The sequence below is a fragment of the Moschus berezovskii genome, chromosome 25, assembly GCF_049115385.1.
Source record: "Moschus berezovskii isolate FMDL1 chromosome 25, NW_MosBer_1.0, whole genome shotgun sequence".
In the NCBI taxonomy this organism is placed as follows: Eukaryota; Metazoa; Chordata; class Mammalia; order Artiodactyla; family Moschidae; genus Moschus; species Moschus berezovskii.
In genome coordinates, this window is record NC_142484.1 from 11,057,481 (window position 1) to 11,072,331 (window position 14,851).

Consider the following 14,851-nt stretch of genomic DNA (forward strand, 5'->3'; position numbering starts at 1 on the left):
ATCTCAGGCTTCCAGCCCCCAGAATCGTGAGAAAGCAAATGCCTGTTGTATGAGGCAGTCTGTGGCATCTGCTATTGGCCCAAACAGACTGATACAGTTGGCAGTGTTCATGTATGTGCTTGGTGGCTCAGTCGTGTCTGTCTCTTGTGACCACATGGACTGTAGCCCACCAGCCTCCTCTGTCCATGGGATTCTCCAGGCAAGAATACTGAAGTGGGTAGCCATTCCCTTCTCCAGGGGATCTTCCCAACCCAGGGATTGAACCCAAGTCTCCGGCATTGCACGCAGATTCTTTACTGTCTGAGCTCCCAGGGAAGCAGCAACACTCATACCTCTCAATTTCACAGAGTTGTACTCAGCACAAACCTACGACACAGTGTTCTCTTAGCCTTTATTTCACTAATACTCATAACCAAAATATTTATTGAGTATCTATGATGTCCTAGGTTCTAATGGGAGCACTGGAAATTCATCAAGGACTGCTGCTGCTGCTAAGTCACTCCAGTCGTGTCTGACTCTGTGCGACCCCACAGACAGAAGCCCACCAGGCTCCCCCGTCCCTGGGATTCTCCAGGCAAGAACACTGGAGTGGGTTGCCATTTCCTTCTCCAATGTGTGAAAGTGAAAATTGAAAGTGAAGTTGCTCAGTCGTGTCCGACCCTTAGCGACTCTACGGACTGCAGCCTACCAGGCTCCTCCATCCATGGGATTTTCCAGGCAAGAGTACCAGAGTGGCTTGCCATTGCCTTCTCCGCATCAAGGACTGAGACAAACCCAAATCACTGCCCTTGTGTCTCCAGGGAAGGAGACAGAGAATTAAAGATAGAGAAATGATATAGTGGGTGAAGTGGTGATGCTGGAGGAAAGTGAAAGCAAGGGAGAGGGCGGGGGGTGGTGGTGTTAGCATTTTAAATAGAGGAGGGGTCATTTCTCTATTGATTTGAAAGAGGTGAAGAAGGGGGAGTGAGTGTGTCTGTGACCTAAGATTCAGGTTGCACATTTCTTTACTCAGGCATAGTCCACCTAGACAGCCAAGAGCTGATTTCTTCCTGGTGATAATTTCATTGATGGTGGTTTCCAACTTTTTCCTAGTATAAATCAAATCCTTGGGACAATATTTATAGCTAATAAATCACTTATAGATAAATATATATACTTGGAATCCATTCGTCAAAGTGTGATTATCAGGGCTAAAAGTGGGAGAGCTGATGGGAATGACTTCATATTGCTAAATAGCCCTTCCAAGTAGATGAAATCAACGGGTAGGTTCCCCAGCAGAGAGGTCAGAGCTGGTGAAACGTGCCTGCAATATCCACCATGGCCACTAGATGTCAGTCCTTCATCATCTGTTGCAGGATGGCTTTTTCTATGGGAATCAATCTGATTCAGCAGCCAACTCCAGCAAAGAAACGGTGCCCTCTTTGTCGAAAGGCTCTGTATTTTATAGAATAATGCTTAACTTTCCTCGATCATAAACGCCATTCCTGAAAGAACTAAGAAAAGCATAAGGGGAAACATTTTCCGAATTTCTACCACCTTGATATAAACCATTGTTATCCACCGTCGGTCTTCTTCTGGTGTAACGGTGAAACATAATAACAGCTCTTGCTACTGCGTTTCAGGCACTGTCCGAAAGGCTTTCCGTTGATTAATTAATTTCATCTTCACTACAGCTCTAGAAGTTTGGGGCTTATTCTTTCCTGTATATATATATATATGTGAGTATATACATGTATGTATATAACTACCTGATTGAGATGTATTTCAAATGTCATAAATTCTATCACTCACAGTGTACAGCTTAGTGATTTTTCATATATTCATGGAGTTATGTAGCCATCATCATGGTTTAAATTTAGAACATTTTCAACACCCCAGAAAGAAGCAGTGTACAAATTATCAGTCCACCTCTTCTCCCTTCCCTCCAATTAGAAAGGACTATTCATTGTTGATATTTTAAATTGGAGTATCATTGCTTTACAATGTTATGTTATTTTCTGCTGTACAACAACGTGAATCAGCTGTATGTATACAAAAGACTTTTCATTTTTTAAAAGGTATTTGTTTCTTTATTTATTGTAGCAATAGAAGAAGAAGGTGGCGACAGAGAATGAAATGGTTGGATGGCATCACCGAGTCAATGGACATGAGTTTGAGTAAACTCCGGGAGATAGTGAAGGACAGGGAAGTCTGGCGTGCTGCAGTCCATCGGTTCACAGAGTTGAAGACGACTTAATGACTTAACAACAATAACAAACATTTAACGTGAGATCCTTTGCCTTAACAGAAGGTTAAGTGCACAATACAGTATTGTTAATGATAGGCATTAGGCTGTATATCAGATCTCTAGAACTTACTTATCTTGTGTAGCTGAAACTTCATACCATTTGAATAGCAGCTCCTCATTTTTTCCTCTCCTTAACCCCTGACAACCACCAGTTTACTCTCTGCTGCTATGAATTTGACTGTTTTAGAAAACTTATATGGGTGGAATCATACTGTGTTCATCCTTCTGTGACTGGCCTCTCTCACTTCCCATAACATCCTCCAGGTACATTTAAATTGTTGAAAATGGCAGGATTTCCCCCTTTTAAAAAGGCTGAATAGTATCCATTGTTTGTCTCTACCACGTTTTCTTTATTCATCCAACTGTTGATGGATCCGAGCTGTTTCTGCATCTCGGCTATTGTGGAAAACACTGCAGTGTATACGGCAGGACAAATGTCCCTTTGAGATCATGATTATAATCATGGAATAAATCCCCAAGCGTGGCATTGCTGGATCAAATAGTGATTTACAAAAATTGTTTTTTGGAAAAACCTCAATTCTGTTTTGCAGGGTTCCACATCCTCATTGTACTTCTTACCTTTAGATTTTTGATAATGACCATCCTCACAGATGTGAGATAGTACCTCATGGCCATTTGACGGGTTTTCCTGATGCTTAGTGAGGAAGGAACAATCCCTACCCCCAAATATACGGAATAGGAAATTGATTTCCAGGGATGAATTTATTAAGGTCATGACTCGTAGGTCTCAGAGGTGGGATCTGAGCCCAGGCAGAAAAGCCCCAGGATATGCATGCCTGGTGAGGATGCTGCACTGTCTTCCAATGCTCTGCAAGCCTGGGATCATCCTGTTTTGTATTCTGTTCTTTTCTCTCAGGGTCCTATTGGAAGAATTTCTCTTAACATTGAATACTGTTTTCAGACAGTTGGTTGCATGATGGCCTGTCTATGCTGTGGACACTCTATGTTGAATGGACCTGGGGATGTCCCAGTGTTTCCCTTTTGTAAGAGACTCTGAGGAATTCTTTCTTGCTTCTTTATGTTTGTGGTTGCTTCTGATCATAGAAGTGAAAGTCACTCAGTTGTGTCCGACTCTTGCGATCCCATGGACTATACAGCCCATGGAATTTTCCAAGCCAGAATACTGGAGTGGCTTTTCTCTTCTCCAGGGGATCTTCCCAGCCCAGGGATCAAACTCATGTCTTCCACATGGAAGGCAGATTCTTTATCAGCTGAGCCACAAAGGAAGCCTAATAGCTTTACATAAATGTTAGAAGCAAAATTTCTTGGACAAAAGGCCACAGGTATATTAGGACAAATCATCTCCAAAAAGATTGAACAAATTTACACTCTTAGAAATGTTCATGACCTATCTTTTTCTTGTTTTTTTTGACCTTTTCTCTCACCAAAGTCTAATAATCTATGGTCTACAATTTGTAAAGGATAAAAGTGGAGGTTGGGGGAAGATGGTTGCTTTGAAGATCAGAATTCATCCTCAAGTTGGTGGCACAGGCTGCAAATCCAGAACCTCAAGACTGGGGGGCTCATTAACAGACTCTGGGGAGCAAAGCCTGACCTTCTCCGTTTGATACTATGCAGTAACCGTGCTGAGACCATGCATGTGTTCTGACACGGATGAAGCAATGTGTCCCTGAGAATATCTACTAATTCATCCATGCATTTACTCAGCATGCATTACTTGAGGGCCTGCTATGTGCCTGTCACCAGTGCTGGAGCCAGAAGATTGGAGAAGACTTCTTTTCATCTGTACAGTGGGGGTTATGCCTTGCCGGGACTCCTTGGGGGTCAGTGAGAGTTAGCGTCTGTAATTAACCTGAGTTATTATTCTAACTTTTGTTGGTGGTTTCTCACTGACAGAATCGTTGCTTGTGGTTCCATGAAGACCACCTGGAAAACAAGTTGGAGAGTTCACTCGAGTCTTCATTTAGTTCACTTCATGATATTTACTGTTGAAAAAAGAACCACCAGTTCTACGCTTACCTCTTCCCCATTTATCAGCTTTGCAGCCAGTCCGCTTTCACTCCCCTCAAGGCAGTCATAATCCAGCATCACCTCAAAGGAGCCAGGCACAAGTACCCACGGACATACGGCCGATCTGCACACAGATGGTAACTGCAGGGTTTACAGGTGTGTTTCAGGGCTGGGGGGTCAAGCCAGAAGGCAGTGTCCCCCGCCTTGTCCTATGCCAGCCATTCCCCAGCTCCCTGAAGAGGAAGCTCTTTACTCCTGTGGTCTCCCATCTACACCTCTTTGTTTTCTCCACCTGTGAGATGGTCTAGAACATCCCCCTGTCACTTCTTTGGGCGGCCTTTCCCCAGTTTCAACCACATGCTTCTGCAGAAATTTGTCAATCATGTTTGCTGTGGATCAACTGAGCCAAGCAAAGGACCCCATACCCCTACCTGGATGGTTGATCCGGTGCTGGACACATGCTCTGAAGTAGCCTATTCAGAGCCCTCCCTGGAACCCTCATGTCCTCTGAGCTTCTTTCCTTACTGGCTAGTCGTCTTAGAGAGATAAAACCCTGGGGCAGGCAGCTTCAGACTCCCTCACTAGGTGTAGAGGCCTGAGGGAAGGAAGCTGTCAGGTAAGAGAGTCAGTGCTGAGAGAAGGGAAACAGCCAGGGAGAGGAAGAGTGAGCTGATGACTTCTGATTTCTTGGGTCCAGTCTCTGAGATCTTCAGATCTCTGGTTCCTGCATCCCAGACCCTCAATGTCCTTCCAGTAAGTCTCCCCTCTTCTTGAAGCCAGTTGGAGTTGGGCTTTTCTCACCTGTGGTTGAGACTCGAGTCCAGATTCTGCCTGGGTATGATGCATCTCCCAGACTCAAAGAGAGGCACCCATTCATATCGGCACCACTGAGATGAATCTTTTATTCTTCACTGAGAATAGGACTTTGCAGAGCATCAAGCATAATTCACCCGAATCCCTGGGTGGGATGGCCCTGCATGTGAGTGAGTGTGTGTTTGTCTGGCCCTGATTGATTCCTGTAGCAGTCCAAATTTACGCTGCGGGAGCCAGGCCAATCCTGTTATTTCCTCGGTCATAAACTGAGAAATACAGCCTCAGGAAGACATCACCCAGGATCCAGGTCTCCGAGGTTTCTGAAGGGTTCAAGAGCTCTGTGCCCCCTTGAAGGCTGATAAAACAGATCTCCTGATAAATCTGGGGGAGACAGAAATACACACCAGTTAGCCTGAGCCCTTACCTGTTACCCGCCTCAATATCTAGAGCAGAGAGCTTTTCCATTTTCCTTTGGGAAGAATCAAGTGGTTCTCTCAGCAACTGCAGAAGTGGGGGTACAGGAACAAGAAGGGCCGAAACATGTGGTTGTCAGGACAGAGGCGTGGGGAGGGGAGGATTGGGAGTTTTGGATTATCAGACTCAAACTAATATATGGGTGCTTAGTCGCTCAGTCGTGCCCAACTCTTGTGACCCCATAGACTGTAGCCCAGCAGGCTCCTCTGTCCATGGGATTCTCCAGGCAAGAACACTGGAGTGGGTTGCTATTTCCTTCTCCAGGGGCTCTTCCTGACCCAGGAATCAAATCCAGGTCTCCTGCATTGCAGGCAGACTCCTTATTAATTGAACTACGAGGGAAGCCCACAGTTAAACAACAAAGTCCTACTGTATAGCACAGGAAACTGTATTCAGTAACCCGTGATAAACTGTAACAGAGAAGAATATGAAGAAGAGTATGGATATACTTGTATATATATAAAACTGCGTGACTTTGACATGTAACAGAAATTAACACAACATTGTAAAGCAGCTGTGTTCCAATGTGTGTGTGTTAGTTGCTTAGTTGTGTCCGACTCTGCGACCCTACAGACTGTAGCCCTCCAGGCTCCTCTGTCCATGGGATTCTCCAGGCAAGAATACTTGAGTGGGTAGCCATTCCCTTCTCCAGGGGATCTTCCTGACCCAGGGATCAAACCTGGGTCTCCTGCAGTGCAAGCACGTTCCTTACTATCTGAGTCACCAGGGAAGCCCAATACTTCAATAAATTATATTTAAAAAGTACGAGAATGGCCTGCAGTTCCCCTCACACTCTAAGTTTCCTTCATTATGACCCCAATTGCTGTTTTCTCTGCAGAGAATGGCTGTTCTTCCCTCTATTTCCCACAACCTGTTCTTTTTCTAAAAATTTTAAAATTCTGAATTGGAGTACAGCTAATTAACATTATTGTGATAGTTTCAGATGGACTGCAAAGGGACTCAGCCATACACATACATGGATCCATTCTCCTCCAAACTCCCCTCCCATCCAGGCTGACACATAACACTGAGCAGAGCTCCCTGTGCTACACAGAAGGTTGTTTTTGGTTATCCATTTTAAATATAGCAGTGCCCACAACTGGCTATTTATACTGTGCTAAGACCTTCTAGGGCTTCCCTGGTGGCTCAGTGGTAAAGAATCAGCTTGCAGTGCTGGAGACTTAAGAGACATTGGTTCGATCTCTGGGTCGCGAAGATCCCCTGGAGGAGACCATGGCAATCCATTCCAGTATTCTTGCCTGGAGAATCTCCATGGACAGAGGAGCCTGCTGGGCTATGGTCTATAGGGTGGCAGAGTTGGACACAATTGAAGCAACATAGCACATACACACACCTTCTAGGAAGCCTTCCTGACCTACACTCACCATCCCTGGATACTCCAGGCTGGCTTGGGTGACCTACCCTGGTGCTCCTCTGGACTGCAGCTCTCATCACTCCTAATCTGTCCCCAGCTCCCCTTTGCACAGCCCCCAGGGGTTCCATTTGCACATAATCCAGTGTAGATTCTACTTGACCAAGCAGACCTCCTCATGCCTCCATGAGGCTGGGGGTTTAGAATTACTGAAATTCCCTCTCTTCCTCAAAGCCTTCTTTGAGCCCATCAGCCTGCCCTGAGCTCCCACAGGGAGCTGACATTAAGTCTTAACCCTGTGCCGGGGCTGTGCAGTGACTGTACACCCTTTATTCACCTTAGCATCCACCCTTCCCCACAGAGGGGTCTGGTGCCCCAGCTCACAGAGAGGGCACTGTGAGTGCAAGGGGCAGCTGCAGCCAGGGACTAGGGTGACATGTAATTTATCATCCGAACCCGCACACTTTCGAGAAGGGAAGAGAGACTGTTAGTCACCACTATACTGGGACGGGACACGGGGACTGTTTCCAGCCAAACCCTCCCTTGTCTCTTGGCTTATTTCAGGGATTACTAGAATTGACTTTCCGTGTTCATGCATCTGAGGGCACTGGTTGAACTGAGGCTCTGTGAGGCAGAGGCCCTTAGTGTTCCCCTCTCCTTGTGCCAGGCATCATGCCAGCAAGGGGTGGTGTCTCCACGTTTATTTCAGGAGGATGAATGTCCCGGACTGCCCTTTGCTCTCACGTGGTTGGTTCTGTGGGAGGCGCTGGCCCAACCACAGGGGCTCAGCAGCATCTGCAATGGTGCAACCTGGCCTGCAGAGGGCGCCCTCCTCCTAGCAGCAGCCCAAGGGTTCCTGCAAGTCCCAGTTTGAGAGCCAGCCCCCAGCGTTGCCCCCTCACCTTCTGGACGTAGTAATAAGGGGGCACGGGGTAGATGATGTTGTTGATGGTGAGGAGGAGCATAGGCAGGCTGTTGACGGCATCACATAAAAGCACTTGCTGTAAGACAGAGAGGGAAACAGGTGGGCCCAGGTGATCCTTGGTGTGGAGGGCACCCAGGAGGGATGCTGTGGCGTGACCCTTCACCTTGTCATCCAGGATAGCCTTGGGGTTGATGAGCTTCAGGATGTCGGTGACCAGGTGAGTTGGCCCAACCAGGAATGAGGTCCCAGTATCCATAATGGCCTGACATCCGTGGAAACAACCAACATCATTCCCGTTTATGGTCATGCTGAGAGAAAGTGGGACAAAGCAGGCACGAGGTCACTCCGTAGTCTCCCCCACGACTGCCCCTCCCTGCCTGCCCCTGAACAGCCCTTCAGCTCTTGCCTGGACTCTGCTGTCCTTTGTTCTGCTCACATCACCCTTCTGGCTTCCTTCCAGTCCTTGAATGTACCAGGTTCTTTCATGTCTCAGGGCCTGGGCATGTGCTGGTCACCCTTCTTAGACCATCCCCTCTGTCTAGCGAATTTCTGCTCATCTTCCCGGTTCACTTTGTCAGGGAAGCCTTCCCCCCAGACTAGATCGGGCTCCTGTCTTGGCCACTCTCCACTTCTTCGTGTCTAGCATGGCAAGCCACTCCAGTCCTCTTGCCTGGAAAATCCCATGGATGGAGCAGCCTGGTAGGCTGCAGTCCGTGGGGTCGCTAAGGGTCAGACACGACTGAGCGACTTCACTTTCACTTTTCACTTTCACACATTGGAGAAGGAAATGGCAACCCACTCCAGTGTTCTTGCCTGGAGAATCCCAGGGACGGGGGAGCCTCGTGGGCTTCCGTCTATGGGGTCACACAGAGTCGGACACGACTGAAGTGACTTAGCAGCAGCAGCAGCAGCAGCAGCAGCATGTACCAAAGTAGTAATTCATGATGTGTGTGAGTCGTTCCACGTACATCTGCCTTATTAGGTGTAGGGCAAGTTGTATCCTGAGTGCCTCCCTAGGTGCCCAGCACATAGCAGATGCATAATGTGTGTTTGTTGAGTGAATGAATTAAAAAATGAAAGAGGAGCATTTAGAGACCTGTATCTGTCTTGTGGCCAATAATAGGTCAACTCACACAGTGAGGAGGGAGGTTCCCCGGGGCAGCAGATGCTTAAAGTGGGGGTGGGGGAGACACAGGCTGCCCTGGGAGAGGGTGTGTCCCATCACCACACCCTCACCCAGCTCAGACACTGAGGTCCAGGCCAGAGGAGCATGAGCCAATCCAGGGGAACTCCGAAGGACAGGAAAGCTTTTGTCTGAGGATATCATAGAGAATCCCGTTAATTATTGCCCTTGTTCTCAGGCCACTTTCGAATCCCAGCTTCCTGATTTGGTCCCAGCCCCTGCCCGACTGTGTCCCCAGTTTGGGCAGTAAGTAGCACTGGTTAGGTGGGGTGTCTCTTTTTATGCGTTGCTCTCAGGTTTCAAGATTTCATCCATCCTCTCTCCACTGCTGGGTAACTTCTCCCTGAGGAGACCAGTTTTCCCAGTTTGTCCTGGACTTTTTCTCTATTTCAGCTGACAATTCTGTATACATAGGACCCCCTTGGTCCTGGGTGGCCTGGTCAATGGGTCATCTTATCACAGTCCTGTTCAGGCTGGTGAAATCCTCCCTGATTTTCTTTTCACCACACTATAGGGTCCTCTAACCAGGCTCCCCGCCTCACAGCACAGGGGTGCAGCCCTCCCCCAGCTGCCCAGGCCTCTCTGGACCCTTTCAGGACCCTGGTCAGAGGGCTGGTCAGGAGCCCTGGGGCAATTGTGAACCCATGGGTGGTGTGTATTCCTGTGTGTGTTTGTATGCATCTGTGTGCCTGTGTGTGTTTATATGTGTCTCTGTATGTATTTTTATGTGTGTCTTTGTGGGTGGAGTGTATGTCTGTGAGGAGCTGAGTGTCTGTGCATGCATTTGTATGTGTCTGCTTGTGTTCCTGTGCATGCGTGGGAGGATCACTTGGGGTGACCCTCGGAGCGGGAGACTTACCTGCTCATGGCTACCTGCCAGAAGCGGGCTTGGGTCACCGGTACCCACTGGAGTTTTCCCTTGTGGTAGGCATGGTCCACCCCGCCAAACATCACCACGCTGCTGTTTCCTGGCCGGCTGAAGAGAGAAGGATGAGGGGGGCTCACTGGAGGAGAGAAACGCCAGACACTGTCTGAAGGCTGTGCTTCTCCATCCATCAGAGGCACTATTATGGTCCCCACTTTACAGATGCAAAAACTGAGGCTTGGAGGGATTGAGTACCTGACCAAGGTCAGGCACCACCTAATGAGTGTCAGAGAAGAGGTTTGAAGCTGGGCAACCTGGACTGCATCCAACCACCCATCCTTCTGAAGAGGACCTGGTCCCCTCCAGCTACCTGAGTGCTCAGATATACCCTCAGAGGACTTCGTGCTGCAGAGGTCTGGCTTCCTTCTTGCCTAGCTTTTCAGTTTTCATAAAAGTCGGGGCCTGAGGGTGTTATGGCACAGGTTCGGGGTCACCCAGGGTTGGTTTCACTGGCCTGCTCCCTATGCCATCCATGGGACTTCAGATCCAGTAGGTCCCACACCTCTTCTCTTCCTGTCTTAAAATTCCTAGTATATTTTGAACACAGGGTCCCATGTTTTCATTTTGCACTGGCTCCTGCAAACTGTGTAGCTGGTCCTGTGTTCCCGGTAAATTGTTAGTGAGGAAGGAACATTCCTGCATCTCTCTCCTTCCTTCCATATCAAATTCACCAGCAAATCCTGTTGCCTTTTCCTCCAGTCCATTTCCTGACACTTTCCATTGCTTTCCCTCTTATCTCCACTGCCTTAGACCAAGCCACTGCTCTTGAGCCCAAGAGCACGGTTATGTTCCAATAAAACTTTTTTACAAAAACCAGTGATGGGGCCAGATGTGACCCTGAGGCTGTAGTTCTCCTGAGTTAGACTATCTATCAGGAAAATTCGGGATCAGGTAATCTATGATTTTTCATGCAGCCACAAGCATTGTACAGCTAGTTTGAAGAGAGATCTAGTCCACCTCAGACTTACGAGCTCAAGTAGAAGGCAAAGACTGGCTCAGAAATGACTCCTTGCTTCTTCATATTGTCGAAGACTGGGGTGGTGCCTTGGACGGCGAGGTTGGGATAGGCCAAGCCCAGGATGCCATCATAAGGTACTTGTTCCAGGACCCCACTGGACTGATTATGGCTCAAGCCAAAAGTCTGGTTTGCGATGACATGGCTCCCGATCTGTGGGAGAGGAGAGTGTTCCCATATAACGTTTTGGGAAATGGGGCTGGTACTGGGCTGGGGAGGAGATATCATTAGCATAGAAGAGAAGTGAGACCTGGCTATGCCCTGGGTTAATATCAGATGTTAGACCAAGCTGGGACAGGAATTTGGTTTCCATTGGTGTGGGGCTGTGTATTTTTAGAACATCTACTCAGAACTGCAAACACCATCTGAGTCAAATTGGCTTCATGCCCTCTGTACAGGTCGGGCAACAGGACAGGACTGAATGGTGCCCCCTTGTGGACAAAGAGAGTAGAGAGCCGGGTAGCCTTCCCTTTGGCATCACGATGATCTAATGACAGAAATGGACTGAATTCATTGTAATGTACTGTGGATTACGCATCTGCCCAGAAAGACAGAAGCCCATTATACAATGTCGCTGGCAGGGTTCTGATGAAAAGTCTGCCTGGCAAACAGGCTTTTCAGGGTGTGAACACTCGTGTGTGAGTGCCTGTGTGTGTTAGAGAGAGCCAGAGACAAGGAAACACCGGGAGAGCATACTCAGGCACTTGCGGGAGGCAAGACAGAGTTTTGATTAGACTCTCAAAGGCCCCCTAGAGTGAGAATCGATTTATCAGGCCCCTCCCACATCTATGACGCTTGCTTTACCTGCCTGCATACCTGAAATCCTGGCCCCCCCCCCCAACCAGGGATGCCAGATCAGTTTTAACCTCTTCCCAAATTCCCACACCTGTTTGAGTCCTGACTGACCAGCCCAGCTCCACCGCTTACCACATGTGTGACCTTGGCCATGCCCTTGCTCTCTGCACCTCAGTTCCCTCAGCTGTATCATGAGCTGATCATAGGACCTGCTGCATGGGTCGCTACCAGATTAAACAAGTTATTACTGTGAATGTGCCTGGTAGAGTTTCTGAGACTATAAAAGTCGGTGCTTTATTCCCCCGCCTCCCTGCTCCCAGGAAAATGAACCCTGGGCTGCTCACAGGCAAAGGAGCTGCAAATCTACCCCCTAAGCCACTGTCTGGGTTAGCCACTGTGGGAGCTTGTGTGTCTGCAGGGACACTGTCTCCCCAGGCAAAGGTCCTACCCAGCAGGTGACCAGCCACTAGGGGACTTTGGGAAGTGGTCATGTTTGGCGGGGCCACAAGGGAAAACTCCAGTGGGTACCTTCCCAGCTGGTCCTGCATCTGTTTTGTAAGCAGTGGTCGCTCCCAGGGCCAGCTCTGACTCAGCCCCTGGTTTCCACCTTACCTGAATGGTGTCACAGCCAAGAACTCCATTCATCCTCCCAGAGCCATAGCTGAGGTTGATTTTCTGGTCCAAACTCAGGAAGGTGGTGGACTTCTGAGGGTTGAATCTCTTATGTGTAGCTGCCGACACAAGAGAGGGGTATCTTTCAGGTACCAAGATGGAGAAGGGGGGAAGGGGAGGACAAGATGGGTTGGGGGGCTGGTACTCACAGCAGGAGGGACTTCGGCAGTCAACAGAGGGCACCCACAGGTCAGATGAGCCGGTGTCAAAGTTGACCTGGAACTCTTGAGGAGGTGTTCCAATGGTGATCTTACCAAAGTAGACAATCTACAGGGGCCGGGGAGGGGAGTTTAGGGCAGACCTGGCTGCCTGGATACCCCCCGATTCCTGGAGCACTGCTTCCCTCTGGGCATCCCAGGTCTCCAGAAATCACTTTCCAACTCCCCCCGCCCACCCCACAGCCTCTGCTCAGACCAGCCCTTCATTTGAGAAGCTCCGCAGTCTCCTCTTTAAGACCCAATCTCAGTACCTTCTTCTCCAGGTGGCCTTCCTAGGTCACCTCAGGCCACTCCCTCTAAACTCAGAGCATGTCCTGTCAACAGCACGCAGGTGGCCCTTTCGTTTGGCATGTATTTAATCTTTGCCTCTCTCTCAGCCTAGCCTGTGCATTGTTGAAGAAGATAAAGCTTTCTCTCTCTTTTTTAATCACTATAGCGTTAATTTTTTATGATCTCACATGCCTGAGGGGCTCAGTAACCTTTTACGGGTGTCATTCCCAGATTTGTGGAGGGTGAACTTTCTCTGCCTGGGTTTCACATTTGATGCAGTTGGCTTTACCTTTTGATCGGTCATGGCTCACCCTTCATCTGTAACTGAGTGGCTCGCTTTGTTCAGAAAGAACAATTTCTCTCAAACTACCGCCACATCTTTAACACAGAAATGGATGTTTACCTGCCCCCAGGTCATGCCGGACCCAGTCACCACAGACCAAGAATTGAAGGTGACAGCGACTTCTCCTCTGGGAACGGGGTCCCTTTCCCCCCGTGTTTCCGCCTCTTGCAGAAGCCCCACCCCAACCCCCCACCTGACACGGCCGGACGAACCCCAGTGCTAGGTCAGACCACCAGGGGGCGCTGTGGAGCACCGTCCTCCCGACACACTCACATTCCGGAAATTCCTCAGTCGATGAGAAGAGAGCTTTTTGTCAGGGTCAGAATTCTGGGACAGGCTGTGAGATTGCTCATCCAAGAATTTTTCCAGCAACTGTTTTTCCCTGATAGCTTCTTGCATGGTCTTCATCTTCGTTAGAGGGATTCTTTCACCGTGCAGGGGGAAAAGGAAACAAGGAAGGGGCAGCAGTCAGTTGTCCCTGTTATATTATGACTGTCATATTTGACATTGGAATGGCACTTTGTAGCTTTTAAGCCTTTTTATGCGTCATCTTTATTATTAGAATGCTGTGCAGAGACCATGGCAAAGACCTAGGTCTGACTACAGGCTCTGTCGTGTAATCTTGGGTAAGCCATACGACCATTTGGAATCTCAATTTCTCTATTGGTAAAAAGGTGAAATGTAATAATCCCCACCGCCATATGGAATGTTTTGGGTATTAAGTGGGATGATAACATTTCTAGTATACAGGAAGTCTCATTGCCATCTCACTGTATCTTTTTCAAAGAATCTCAGGGAGTGACATAGAAAGGGATCATTATCCTGTTTTTACAGGGGAAGATAGGAAATGCAGGGAGTTTGTGACTTGGTGGTGGTCATACAGCTTGTTAGAGATAAAACAGCATAGAAGCAGCCCTCCTCATCTTCCTCCAGGAAGCTAGCAGAAAAGATGGATGACAGTAAATGTCAGGGGATGGAGAATAAATTAGAGAAATTAAGAGTCTAGAGAAGCGAGGAAGAATAATAGAAAAAAACAAAACAGAGACTTCTGCATCCACAGAGATATCAAGAGATGGAGAGTTAAAAAGAGAGACACACAGATGAAGACGCTGACACATACACACAGAAGTGGAGTGAGGGCAAAGAGAAGACCTAGAAGCAAATGCAGGAGAAATGCTGTTTCACAGGACCGCCCATACAGTTGCACAGGTGGTGCACTGAGCAGTTCCAAGAAGTGCCAGTTTTACATAGGTCATGAGGTGATTGGCACCCGCAGAGGTGTGCAACCCTGCAGGTGTGCCCCAAGATGCCTGGGCCCCACAGTGCCCATGACAAGGGTCTCATCAATAAGCGAGAGTTGATCTTTAAGACTGCCAGGGAATGACTACTTTCTCTTTTTACCCTGGTGGGTGGCAGAAAAAGAGGATGACAAGAGAAACCCCAAAAAGAGAGATGGTGCCACTAGTAGTCCCCGTACTTACTTGACTATGCACTCTGTGAGGGCCACCAGCCCGAGAAGCACAAACCACTTCATGCTTCTTTCCTGGTTTCAAGTACTCAGGGAATA

General features: G+C 48.4%; 1 protein-coding gene across 1 annotated transcript; it reads right to left on the minus strand.

The window, feature by feature from the left end:
• Positions 1-2,105: 2,105 nt before the first annotated feature.
• LOC129548899 (pregnancy-associated glycoprotein 2-like) lies at positions 2,106-13,707 on the minus strand. Its single transcript, XM_055415816.2, has 8 exons — positions 13,558-13,707; positions 12,603-12,720; positions 12,394-12,512; positions 10,940-11,139; positions 9,906-10,022; positions 8,027-8,171; positions 7,841-7,939; positions 2,106-5,473 (listed from the first exon to the last, which is right to left on the minus strand). The coding sequence occupies exons 1-8, from the start codon at positions 13,690-13,692 to the stop codon at positions 5,312-5,314; spliced, it is 1,095 nt and encodes a 364-aa protein (XP_055271791.2). The 5' UTR covers positions 13,693-13,707; the 3' UTR covers positions 2,106-5,311.
• Positions 13,708-14,851: the final 1,144 nt, after the last annotated feature.